The sequence below is a fragment of the Lycorma delicatula genome, chromosome 3, assembly GCF_047948215.1.
Source record: "Lycorma delicatula isolate Av1 chromosome 3, ASM4794821v1, whole genome shotgun sequence".
In the NCBI taxonomy this organism is placed as follows: Eukaryota; Metazoa; Arthropoda; class Insecta; order Hemiptera; family Fulgoridae; genus Lycorma; species Lycorma delicatula.
The window spans coordinates 186,158,549-186,173,257 of NC_134457.1; the positions used below are offsets into that span (position 1 = coordinate 186,158,549).

At 35.0% G+C, this 14,709-nt stretch overlaps 1 protein-coding gene across 1 annotated transcript in view; it reads right to left on the bottom strand.

Moving 5' to 3' along the window:
- Polr3A (RNA polymerase III subunit A) overlaps positions 1-6,592 on the bottom strand; it is a 102,386-nt gene extending 95,794 nt beyond the window's left edge. The window contains exon 1 of the mRNA XM_075361195.1: positions 6,451-6,592. Within this exon, the coding sequence (XP_075217310.1) occupies positions 6,451-6,494 (44 nt within the window). The 5' untranslated portion in view covers positions 6,495-6,592. The remainder of the gene's footprint in view (positions 1-6,450) is intronic.
- Positions 6,593-14,709: the final 8,117 nt, after the last annotated feature.

Below are 14,709 nucleotides of genomic sequence, written 5' to 3' on the forward strand. Positions count from 1 at the left end.
AGACTAAAGCTCTTTTTGTTTCGAGGTTTAACTCTTCCACCGGGGTTGGTGATATCACCAAGTTGCTAGGGAAACACAACTTTCAACATCTTCAGTGTATTCGTCTGAAGACTAGGTACGATTCGTATAGCTCGTTTCGATTGAAGTTTGTGCTTCGGATTTTGACAGCTTAGTTCGTCCTGAGGTCTGGCCTGTTGGTACGCTGTTGGCTCCATTTTATGATCCGTTGAGGCCTGATGCAGTGTTTGTAGAAAGAGGTTCACGGGAGGATGGATTGCAGCTCGGTAGCGATGGATAAATTGAGGATGATCTACCAAAATGTTCGTGGTTTGAGGACTAAGTAGGATGAAATTTTCGCTTGATTGATTTTCACTTCGATGTGATTGCCTTGACTGATACTTGGCTTAGCGATGAACACTGTAATGTCAATCTGTTCCCAGACTGTTACCATATTTTTCGGGCTGACCGGGATTATGCTGCTTCTTTACTTCAGCGTGGTGGTGGTTCGGCTATTCTTGTAAAATCAAGCATTAGGTGTACGAGGAGGAAGGACCTTGAGACATTTCCTGAAGCTGTGTGGGTTGAGCTAATTCGACCAGGCATGAAGAATTTGTTGGTTTGTGTTATGTATGTTGCTCCGTTTTTGGCTTCAAGTCTCCTCGACCAATTTTGATTTTCTGTATAGGCATGTAGATATTTTAGGCGATTTTAATGTATCTGGAGTGTGCTGGTCTACTAGAAGTCTTCCTGCAAATATTGGGTTTTATGCTAAATGTAAGGCACGATTGGTTTTTGATTTTGTTGACATGATGAACTTGGACGTTTTTACACACGAAACAACGGATCCTCCTTCTGCAATAATGGTTTGGATTTAATGTTGACTAACTGCAGGATTTTCACTAGAGATGCTGAGGCTCTTGTTTGCCCTGATAAGTTCCATCCTCCATTTGAAATTGGGTTCCTTGAAGTCGCAGCCGTTGATGTGGCGGAAACGAGCCTGGTTTTTCGCTATGATCGTGGTGACTATCGTGCGTTGTATGACGATGTGAGGTTTGTTGATTGGTGTAATATTCTCTTAACCGTCGATTTGGAAGAATCGGTTCTGGGTTTACAGAAAATAATTACTGCAGCGATTGATAAACATGTTCCTGCCTTTCGTCCTAAGTCAACCAAATTTCCACCTTGGTTCAATAGGAACATTGTTAATATTCTCAAGAGGAAGAAGGCTGCGCATCGCAGGTTTAGATCTTCTGGTCTGTCGGATGATTATTTCTTATTTTCTCGGCTGCGTAGAGATGTTAAGTATGCGATAGCAGATGCCAGAGTGGTTTGGGCTCGAAAGTGTGAATCTGACCTTTGTTCTAATCCGAGGAATTTTTGGAAATATATTTCTCGACAGAAGTGTAACTATGTGAGGACTCCAGCCCCTATTGTCGATGGAGGGACTATTTCTGATCCTCGGTTGAGTTGTCAGCATTTTGGTGAATATTTTCAATCAGTATACCAGGACTTTCCTACGCAGACTACGTCTGGTATCTCCTGTATCACCAACCATCAGATTCTTGACATTCTGATGGTTTCATCTTCTGACGTATCCAGTGCTATAAACATTCTTAACGCGGATTCCTGCGCTTGTTATCAAAGGTTTAAATGAGATTGTTTCTCCTATCCTGGCTTCCCTGTTTAATTGGAGCTTGTCGTCTTCTTCTTTTCCTTCCTTATGGAAACACGCAGTTATTACTCCTATACCTAAGCCTGGTGTCCCATCTCTGGATAATTTCAGGCCTATTTCTATCCTCGGTACCTCTTCCAAAGTCTTCGAGAGGATTCTATTTGAACATATTTATGACCATGTTCTCCCGATGTTATCGTCATTTCAGCATGGATTTATTAAAGGTCGTTCATCAGCTTCTAATTTGGCCGCCTTTTTGCAGGATTCAGTTAATGCAATTGAGCATAGGGGTCAAGTAGATGTGACATATTTTGATTTTACCAAAGCTTTTGACAAGATGCCCCATCATTTGTTGTTATCAAAAACCAAGAGCTTCGGCTTCAGCGATCGTTTTAATGATTGGCTGTCCTCTTATCTTCGTGACAGGCGTTTTCGGTGCGTTTTGGTGGACAGATGTCTGAGGAATCCTTCTTGGCTAAGTCTGGAGTGCCCCAAGGCTCTGTTTTGGGTCCCCTTCTTTTTATTATTTTTATAAATGATATCGGGGATCTTTTGACGTGCAATTTTCAGATGTTTGCGGATGACGTCAAAATATATTGTCCGATCAGGAATAGTATGGATCACTTGTTGCTACATTTGAATATTAACAAGGTTGTTGAGTGGGCTGACCGCAATTGTATGCCCTTAAATTTTCGAAAGACCAAACATTTGACTTTGTCTCGTAAGACGTCGAGCTCTGTTTTCAGCTATAGGATTGGTACGCACGCTATTGTCGCTGAGACATTGGTTGAAGACCTCGGGATTTTATTTGATACGAAGTTGTATTTTCACGAATATGTTGCTTGGATTGTCAATAAAGCACACCGGGACCTTGGTCTTGTCCTTTGGATTTGTGGACGGTTTAACAATATTTCCAATTGTAACCTGCTGTACAAATCTTTGGTGAGGAGTCGCTTGGAGTACTCGACCGTGGTGTGGAATAGTACACGAGTTTTTGCCTCTGATCTGGTTGAGGGTGTTCAGAATAGGTTCTTGAACTGGATGCGTTTTAAGTTTAGAGATTGTTTTGTTGGCGCTAGTAGAGAGGATATGTTGAGGTGATTAGACCTTTCCAGGTTATCTGATAGAAGAATGTACTTTAACTTGGTTTTCTTTTATAAAGCTCTGCACAATAAACTTCCAACGCGTTACCATGTTGTCTTGCGAAACCAGGCCAGGTCAGTGAGGTCTTTTAGGCAATTTGTGACACCAGTTGGTTCCACCATGTCTCCGATTGAGCGGTGTATCAGTGTTGCAGTGGAGTTCCAGGATAAGCTAAGCTTTTGGGAAGATGAGACGTCCTTCATTAAACATTTGAGAGGGTTACGTGGCGATGGATTATTGTCCTTGGTATACTGCTCACTTTCATGATTTTAAAATTATTGTTTTTTAACGATTATTGCTTATAACTTGTTTTATTTGGAATGCATTAGTAATATTGTGTTTTTGTATGTTTTCATCTATGTGTTTTTATTATCACTCCATAGCTACCGTTTTTAGAGTTCTAATTATAATTTTTTTGTATTTGACTGTATAATTGTTATTATTATTGTTTTGAATATTGTATTTTTAATTTATATATGGGTTGTTGACTTGTGGCTGTTCTTTTGTGATTTTATGTCATATTGTGCAACATACAAAGGTTTTGTGTAACTGTTCTGTTGCACAAACAAAGCAAATAAACAAAAAATAATACTATAATCACTATACATTAAATATTACATATAGATACTTATTCTATATTACATTAAATGTTTGTTGGGTAAAATTAACAAAAATAAAATGACACACAGCTAGTATTTGCCAAAAGAAATTGGACTTTAATTAAAGAAAAAACAACTTAACCTTTTGTTAAATCATAACCTACAATTTATACAAGGAATATCGGCTGAAATTAACATATCAGTTATAATAATACATGACAAATACATAAATATACATTTTCAAATAATCATTTTGAAAAGCTACAAAGCCTGAAAACAAAAGAACATAAAACACCTTTTTTACAATTATAAACTTATAAGCATAACATCAACAAACATAGTGTAACTGGAAATCTGTTGCATTACTGACATATTCTGTAATAGTGAAAATTAGTAATGAACAAATGTCATTAACTTAGAAAAATAACTACTGTAAATCTTATCATTGGCACTAGCCTTTTCTGAATTATGAACATCAACATACTTAGCATTAAATAATTAAAACATGTAATTCTAGTTTATTGTAGAAAAAAGGCCATGATAATATTCCAGTACAAAAAGAGTTAATTACAATATAATCAAATTGAAATGAGTAATCATATAAATAGAGTTCATTTTAGTAATTAAGCTATCTTGAAAATATTTAAGTTTCTTGTGAATTCTGAGCTACTATTTAATTACAAGTCGATTTGATAATAACAATAGTTGGCATTAATAGCACATAAACATGTTACATATGAAAAATAATAACATAACCTTTATCTAAGCCACCTTACGTGACTACACTTGAATGAAGAAATTGCTTTTTAGACCAATCTTGAATTTCAAATTCATAAAGTACAATTAGTTGTGCATTTCACTAATTTTACTAATGACATAACTGTTTAATATAATAAATGATGAATAATTTGAACTTGCCTTAATCACACATAAATATTTGTAAAAAATGATCTCGTGAAATTGAAGTAGACATAAATACATACAGTTTATCCTTGGTGTAGTCTACAATGGCGTATCAAGAAAAACAGAGGTATAACTTTGTTAGCGTAAGTTGAACAAGACGGAGCATCACAGATTGTAATAAGCAGTTTGGAAGATCTTGATTCGATAAATTTGGCTGGTTTGTAGTAACTGAACCACTTTCAACAGAGTACAAGACGATATGGAGACGGAGTATTACCACAGTTATGAGTGCACAAAGGCGACGAGAATAGCCAAGCTATACGAGAGAGAGAGAGAGAAACGTGACCAAGCCACAGGTCCACACACCATGAGAATCTTTCCTGGACTGAAGAAATAGTGGCGTGATGAGAAGAGGGGGAAACAAAGTAGGCAATAGACCGAAGAGAATGTGTGTAGGCAACAAGAGGTAGTGTGCTGGTATTGGTAAGATAAAGAAATTAGCATTAACGGGAAGTTTGGGTACGAAAGAACATATCAACGACTAATTTTATAAGCAAGCAGACCATTAAAAGTTACATAAGATTGATAAATAAATTGCTGAATACAAACAAGTAGAGGAAATGACGTGATCGCAGACAAAGAAAATTAGACTTCTAGGAACTTTGACAACATTAAAATTAGAGATTAACAAAAACAGTTAAGACTAATGTGGTTAAATAGAAATTGCTTTTATGAAACATTGCGACAACAGCAGATAAAATAATAACAAAAACATTATTGGAATAAAACAACTTTACGCATTGGCGTAAACAATGTTCATTCTAAAAACATGAGTGCAAGGCTTTACATATTACATTATATGTTCACTCTGGGAAGTGCAGGACTTTATAAAATTATATACTGAATAAAGCATACAACTGAAACAAACAATTCCTAGGTCTACTATTCTATGAATATCCTGCATAATGCTTACATTATGACTAATACTATACTCTTAATTTTTACATATATATAAATTTTTATAAGTTTATAATTATAAATTTTTATTCAACAAATCAATCTAAAGCAGGTTCTATTATTATTTTCATCTCATTTTTACTAATTTATACCTTGTTAAATTTAAAGAATGAAGTGTAACAGTACTCCAGTTTCACATTGGCAGGGGTTTGAATTTTAAACTCAATGCAATGCTAGAAAGGTAAGCAAAATCATTGTCAAATTCTAATTTAATGTAAGAAAAACTACATACATAATATAAATAATTTTTTTTAGAAATAAATTAAAAATATTGTATAATTTTGTATTGGATAATAACTGTTTCTGATAACTTTACTGATGGGAAAAACAAATAAAAACTGGTAAACCGTGGTTTTTTCCTTATTTTGATTTATCATATGTCCATATTAATTTGACTAATCTTAACATTATTTATTTTATATTTTGTTCGGCAATTAAAATTATACTGACCACAAAAAGCTATAATCCCAGTATTTTAACTCAGCAGTCATTTCACTAACTAAGTCCCTTGTACAGCTTATCCAAGATGGTGTTGTTATTTGAACTCCAATGACATAAGAACACTCGTGACATGGCAATTCAAATCCAGTAAAACATAACTATCCTTTCACTGAATTTTGCAGCATTGTAACAGCTATAATAACTGTTGATCATTTTGAAGCCCCTGTTCTTACTGTCCTTCAAAATTCAATGAAAAAAGAATCTAATCGTTTTAAACAAATCTTGATTTCTTATTGGCTAGTTTCTTATTGGCAAACTCACACTAGTTTACAGTTCAGTATGTACATATAAAATCATCTTACTAGCTCTATGCATTTAATTATACATCTTCCAGATTAGAATACACAATTGGTGTATATCCAATATAATAATAATAAATAGGTGAGAGAGAAGAGTACAACTACTAGGAAGATCACACGAATAGTGCATATTTGATATAACAGTAATAAATAGATGACAGAAAAGAGAGAGGAACTGTACCAGCACAACAAATACTCTTCAAGGGAAAGTGTGTCTCCTATTAGCTAACTTAGCAGCAGAAAAAAAGGTTATATTTTATTTTACATGAAAAAATAAATAACGCCATTACAGCTAAAATACGTATATTTAACTCACATCTTTCTGGCAACATCAGTTTCTCTGTACTGCTCTTTAACCATGTTCAAAATTTCAATTCTACTTCATTAATCTGTATTTTACACTTTAATAACAGCATTCTTTACTACACAACACAGCATAACCTTACTTTTAAGTTTTGTATATCTTCAACGAAGCGTTCATTCGTATAGTAACCATACGTTTATGTTATCCAGCCGCATGAACGCAATCTATGCTATGCACCATTAATAACAACGTGATGAAAAAGTGCTTAATACCTTCTAATATTAATTTGATATCTGAATGTAATATTCAATGATCTAATTAATGGTGGATTGAACGAATCAGTAACAAGAAGATGGTATTTACACCTTTGCCTTATTACCGGTATTCCTATGGATTCCGAAGCCCTGAGCTAAATTTAAAGTTTAAGCTAGTGCATAAATCAGATGGAAAAGTTGAAATTGACGTTATATTCAGTATACAAATAAGTACTTATATATTTACGATGCGTGCTACATGATTTTTTACTAAGTATAGTATAAGTACTTATTACTAAACGCGGCGCGCCAATTCTCCTCCCTTGCACTTTCCTTCTTCTCCTTTATCAATCACTTCCCATTCAAACTTATGTGGTTTGCAACAAGTTCTACTTTCATATGAAAACTGAAGAAATTAGTTGACAAACTTGTTGTTTTGGTAAAATGAATTAGTACATATTCTCGTGTTACAGATTGTAGTAGTTCATATTTGGTTCCAGTCTCTTTATGTCAGGTTTTTTGTTAATCAGGTTATTATAAATATGTGACGTGTTTCAAGCTGCACCACAACATCAACCTGCAAAATTTACACAAAATATTGATTTAAACTAGAATGATTTTGAAAAATTTTAAAAATACAAATACAAAATCACATAAAAGCAACATTCTAAATGAAAAAATAAGTTTTAAAACATTCACTCTTTTCAAATACATCATAAACACCAAAAATCATTCAAACCTAGATCAATAATTCAAATACGTGTACGTATGAGTAATATCCATAGCTTATGGAGGCATTCTATGAAGAAGCTAAACAAAGAATAAAAGCTAGCTCAAAACTGGTAAAAAATTTTTAAAATTTTTTGCTGAAAATAAAGAGTATATGATGTATTCAAATATTTAAAAAAATAATTTTTTTAAATCTTTCTAAAAGTGAAAACTACGTTTATCTTTTTTTTAAATTTGGGAAAATTAAGTCGGTGGTAATTACCTTTAATTTGGCTATGGCCAAAATAACATTAATTCAATTTTAAAATTTTCTATTTAACAATAATGGGCTTCCTGTGAGGGACTGCGTGTGAAGTTAGAGTGGTAAAGTGATGCGAGCACCTCGTGCAAGGCTAAACTAATCCATCATTAACGGGTAACAAACGGGGTGTCCCTGAATCGCTGTTTTGGGAAGTGCAATGGAGTTCACTTATAATATCTCTACAAACAATCGTCCGATTTTCAGAATTCAAACGCGGTATATCTGTCAGTACGTTAAAAGCTAACGTTTGCATGCATCAGATACACTATTGATCTAACAGATCACGTTTATTCGGAAATGTTGTTATATCTTCACAACCAATCTTACGATTTTCAAAATTGAATATTTATTTTCTAAGGTATTTGCTAGTATAATACAAAACCACGATGGAACCAAACCAAAACAAAAATTAAATGATATATTTAGAAAAATCGAGTGGCCTGCGCTACGTCGAGACCAGCGAGCTGCCACAAATGTTATAGAGTTTGAAGACAGTACAGTTAGAGGTAATCCTCTTAGTACTGAATTAAGGATCCGTCCCACTATTGTCGAATTTGAGGTTTTACGGGGACAGGGCAAAGTGGAACGGCATATACTACCACTAATATTGTTCTGGGCTGTGAAGGTGCATAAACTACAAGAGACACCCTAGATAGAGCTGCCGTAGATCTGAGCACTCACATCTTTGTCAATGACCTGCCCTACGTAGTAGCACGTGGAACAATTAGAGAGTTTAGTCAATATTTGTTTGGATCCCAGTAAATTGTATCATTCGCATGATAAATTGTCTCTCAAGGAGCTTAATCGCTTGATAAATCTGTAAGTTTAGTGGTGTATTGATTCGATCAGCTGTTATTTTGGGATTAAGTAGCTAATATAAGTAGTTGTGTGATTTTTTGTGAAATTTTGGTATTTATTATAAGGATTGTGATTTTAAGTTAGAGATTGAATCATTTAATGTGTAAGATTGTTTGAATTTTATTTTATTTTTGTTAATTATATAGTGTAAGGCGTAGGCTAGACTGCATAACATAGTAATGAAAGCCTTGCTATGGATCAGCTTTAGGCCGTTCCAAATAACAACCAATGAGCAAACAGCAGCTGCGAAACTGTAAATGTAAACAACAACAGAAAGCGTGGATTATTAAATTGTTCCAAAAGAGATCCACGGAAGTTATTGCAAAGGAAGTTGATAAGAGATGAGATCATAGAAAATATGAGTGGTTCCTCGAGGAGTAGTAGTGATTCTGATATTACAGACTCTATTACGGTCAATCTGCCATGGCTAATGGTACTGGTATTACGCACTTTAACAGTAACTAACACAATTCTAGAAAATGATATATCTCTTTCAAATCGATTTCATCATCTACCGATGGAGAAGACCAACTTTATTGTTCTACAAAGGAAGAAATTAAACCTCCTTCAATAGTATTATATGGTACTTCGGAAATTATACGAAGCTATATGAGTTGTTGGAATTGGTAGTGGACAAAACAGAATACAATGTAGAAATAATAAACAATAAACAACCTCGACTGTTGTCAAATTATATTGAGAGCTACAAGAAAATAACTCATGTGGTCCGCAAAAATAACCTAACAGGCCATACCTTCACAAGACGTGATGAGAGGGCGTTTCGAATGATATTAAAGAATCTTCACCATTCAATCCCAGTTACAGTTTTGTAGAAGGAGATTGAAAATCAGGGGCACAAAGTTCAGAGCAACGTAAACGCTTGCCACCTAGTAACAAAACAGCCGTTGGCTACTTTTTTCGTAAACCTGGAACCTAGGGATAATAATAGGGATGTGTTCGGAATAAAGTACTTAGCTAACTGTTGTGTTAGATTTAAAACCCAAAGAAAACTCCATGATTAGTACAACATAAGAGGTGTCGGCAATGCGATCACACTAAAAATAATTGCACGAGACCATACCGCTGTGTAAAATGTGCAGGACAAGGATCGCGACTGTCAGAAGACAGATAAAAGTACTCCGACAATTTGTGCTTTAAGCCTTGAGGATCATCCTGCAAATTATAAAGGTTGCAGTGTTTATAAAGAGGTCCTAGAAAGAAAAGAGGAAAAAGGGATGAGTTATGCTCCGAAAAATACCCTTATGAGATCTCAGGATCCGAGACACAAATCGTACAACCTAGACCATGGTGATTTCCCGTCTTTAGGACAGAGGACAACTAGAAATACGAATAATAGTAACTATGACACTCCCAAGTATCATTTCAATCCTCATCCCCGATCCTTCGCTGAAGCAGTGATGGAAAACGATCATAAGAATTCAATTACACACGATAAATTTGAAAAGCTAGCCAGTAACATTGAGTTCTTGATTCCACAGATTGGAAACCTGCTAGGTTTGTTACCAAAGGTATCTTCTGAATTTTTTTGTTAAGGGATTACGTGAAAATAGCAGAATGGAATATCAATAGTGTAATGAACCGAAGGAAAAAACTGGAGACGCTGATCTTCTATGAACTGTTAGATGTCATCCTTATATTGGAAACTCATTTTACTAACAGAAACTATTTAAATATTAGAGGCTGTTCAGTGTGGCTAAATTAGAACATTAGAGGCCGTTCACAACCAATCATCCAGATGGCAGGGCCCGCGGTAATCAGTGATCTTTGTGAATATTTTAGTTCACTTAGGTACTGATTCATTGCGGGAGATGACGAACTCGAAGAATGTAGGGCATTTTCGTGTACGCGAAAATGCCCTACATTCTTCGAAAGTGTCTATCAAAAGGATGCAACTACACGTTATCTCTTGGGTTCAACCGACCTATTGGCATTCAGATCCAACGAATTTTATGTCAAGATTTTTATGTCAGTTCGCGAGTATTGCCTTTTAACACTGTGTGAAAAACAACTACGATTTCACGTCGGATCACTCGCCTGTACTTCTGACAATTAGTATAATGATTGTGAGAAAAGAGGGATCTCTTTTCCTTTACAAAATTGGAAAGGACTGTGTGCAGTATCGTAGTTGGATTGAGGAGAAGCTATCTTTCGATGAAGCGCTGATGATGTGAATGTAGTTACAAGATGCTTAACCGCTTTCATGAAAGAGGCGGCGTAGCGCTCTACATCGTTGGAGGTAAACGGAATGCAACATGGCGCGGACTATCTCAGGGGATTAGGGACCTAGTTATATCAAAGAAAAAGTTTAGAAGGAATTGGAAATAGTTTGAGAGGTCTGAGGACAGGGCGGCAATTAACAGGACGGCCCGCAGATTGAAGGTACTAATAAATATGCATAGGAATGAATCATTTAAAGAATATGTTGAAAGTCTATCTCCTCTGAAGAGAGATGATCATTCTTTGTAGAAGGTGACGAAAAATTCAAGCGATCACCGATCACATTCCTACCGTTAAAAACGACTAATGGTTGGGACTGTAACGACAGCCAAAAGGCTGAGATGTCTGCTAAGCACTTAGGCAAGGTTTTCCTGCCACATGGAAGGAGGTATTGAGGAGGAGATTAGTGACTTCATAAATAGCCTGATCCCTTTATATTTTCCTTTGAGGCCCTTCTAGAACATGGAGATAACACAAGAAGTGAAGAGGATTGAGAACATAACGAGACGTTCCAAGGTTTGAATGCATTAAGCATAGGATGATATTTGCACTACCATCTAGAGCTATTTCTTACATACAGGAACTATTTAATGCAATCTTAGGACAACTCACTACCCATCAGAATGGAAAATATTGAAGATAACTATGATTTTGAAACCTGGCAAACCTTTGCATGAGGTATCTTCATACAGGTCTATAAGTCAACTACCAATTTTATTTAAAATGTTTGAGAAACTGTTCCGCGCAAATTATGGCCAGTGTTAGAAAGCGAAGGAGTGATACCTGACCATCAATTCGGCTTTAGAGGTGATCATACAACAGTGGAACAACCCCATAGAGTTACTAGTGTTATCGTCAAATGTTAGGAGAGAAAAGGTATTGCTCGGCGTCTTTTTTGGATGTAGAACAAGCATTTGACAAAGTTTGATTGTCTGGTCTTCTTTGCAAATTTAAATCGTGCCTGCCACAACCTTATTACTTAATCCTACGCAGCTATCTGAATAATCGCTTCTTACGAGTTAACTACATTCAAGAGATGTCAAAGTTTTTCGACAAAAACTCTGGAGTTCCTTAGGGCTCAGTTCTGGGACTGGTTTTATTCCTGGTCTACGCTGCTGATCTACCTAAACCAGACAGTGTTGCAGTTGCGTCAGATGCAGAAAGTGGCAGTCTTGGCAGGTAACAATAGCCCGAATATAGTCTCAGAGAAATTATAATCTCTACTGGATCCTATCAGTGTTTGGGGTAAATGGAGAATAAAAATAAATTCGACAAAGTCCAGTCACGTAACATTCACAATGGGAAGAAAAGATTGTCCTGAAGTTAATTTAAATGGTCAGGTCAAGTTAATTTAAAAGGGACGTGTTACCTTATGTCAGTAAGGTAAGATACATGGGCTTTTACCTTGATCGCCGTTTAACTTGGAAAGTTAAACGGTCATGCAAGGAAGAAAAGCAAGTTCCTTGACATTAAGTTAAAAAATATGTACTGGATATTGGGTAAGAGATCTCACCTTTCTTTATCCAACAAGATTCAAAGTATGATTCAAATATGTAAAGATTCAAATATGATTTACTAGGCGTTTTTGAAGCCGGTATGAACTTACTGGAGCACAAACATAACAACAATGTGGAGATCGTTCAATGGTTCCAGATTAAAATACTAATCTGGAACCATTACCTGGGAACATAACCCAGGCGCCGTGGTTTGCGAGGAATACTAAACTACACAATTGCATAGGTATTCCATAAGTTCGAGAAGTTAAACGCGTATCGAGATATGTGTCCAGATAGGGGAAGTATGTTAATCATCTAGCTTTGAATTTACTTGACTACAATGAGGATGTTAGGAGGCGTTATTGTGCTGTATTAAAGAGCTCTGAATAGTAATTATTCTATATTAAAGGCCCACCGACTACATTTAAATATTTTCACTGAAGGACAAAATTTTCTTATCGATGTAAGATCTGGTGGTAACTTAATCATTAGACAACCTTAATGCCTGCTATTTCTGCAATATAAAAATATATTTGAACAAATTAAAACTGCCTGAAAGATGATTTGATCACCTATTATTTAATTTAATTAAATACTGCATAACAATCTTTATTCTTTTATTTCCATATCCTGTTTTTTTTTTTTCAGTTCAATTTACTGTAGTTTTTTAGTCGAATTTATTTTTTGGCAGTAGCGTTTTTTAATTTTTATATTTGTTTTATTATTACATTTATTTATAATGTGGCAGCAATTCATATGCTTGGAAGGTAACGCCCAATTATCAAGTATTATATTATAATTGTGTACTTATACTAATAGTATTATACTACTAGTATTCTTAGGAACATGCGCATTTGTATTGTTAAATTGTTATTAAAAATTATTTTAATTAATTATCTAATCATATTTATCTGTAATTCTGTTACATAATTTAAAAAGTTCAAATTTTTATGACTTAATTATAACGTTTTTTTTTTTTTTTTGTCTTCAGTCATTTGACTGGTTTGATGTAGCTCTCCAAGATTCCCTATCTAGTGCTAGTCGTTTCATTTCAGTATACCCTCTACATCCTACATCCCTTATAATTTGTTTTACATATTCCAAACGTGGCCTGCCTACACAATTTTTTCCTTCTACCTGTCCTTCCAATATTAAAGCGACTATTCCAGGATGCCTTAGTATGTGGCCTATAAAAGTCTGTCTCTTCTTTTAACTATATTCTTCTTTCTTCATCTATTTGCCGCAATACCTCTTCATTTGTCACTTTATCCACCCATCTGATTTTTAACATTCTCCTATAGCACCACATTTCAAAAGCTTCTAATCTTTTCTTCTCATTTACTCTGATTGTCCAAGTTTCACTTCTTGTCTGTAAGGCCTATAAGTCTGTCTCTTCTTTTAACTATATTTTTCCAAATGCTTCTTTCTTCATCTATTTGCCGCAATACCTCTTCATTTCTCACTTTATCCACCCATCTGATTTTTAATATTCTCCTATAGCACCACATTTCAAAAGCTTCTAATCTTTTCTTCTCAGATACTCCGATTGTCCAAGTTTCACTTCCATATAAAGCGACACTCCAAACATACACTTTCAAAAATCTTTTCCTGACATTTAAATTAATTTTTGATGTAAACAAATTATATTTCTTACTGAAGGCTCGTTTAGCTTGTGCTATTCGGCATTTTATATCGCTCCTGCTTCGTCCATCTTTAGTAATTCTACTTCCCAAATAACAAAATTCTTCTACCTCCATAATCTTTTCTCCTCCCATTTTCACATTCAGTGGTCCATCTTTGTTATTTCTACTACATTTCATTACTTTTGTTTTGTTCTTGTTGATTTTCATGCAATAGTTCTTGCGTAGGACTTCATCTATGCCGTTCACTGTTTCTTCTAAATCCTTTTTACTCTCGGCTAGAATTACTATATCATCAGCAAATCGTAGCATCTTTATCTTTTCACCTTGTACCGTTACTCCGAATCTAAATTGTTCTTTAACATTATTAACTGCTAGTTCCATGTAAAGATTAAAAGTAACGGAGATAGGGAACATCCTTGTCGGACTCCCTTTCTTATTACGGCTTCTTTCTTATGTTCTTCAATTGTTACTGTTGCTGTTTGGTTCCTGTACATGTTAGCAATTGTTCTTCTATCTCTGTATTTGAACCCTAATTTTTTTAAAATGCTGAACATTTTATTCCAGTCTACGTTATGGAATGCCTTTTCTAGGTCTATAAACGCCAAGTATGTTGGTTTGTTTTTCTTTAATCTTCCTTCTACTATTAATCTGAGGCCTAAAATTGCTTCCCTTGTCCCTGTAGTTTTCCTGAAACCAGATTGGTCTTCTCGTAACACTTCTTCCACTCTCCTCTCAATTCTTCTGTATAGAAT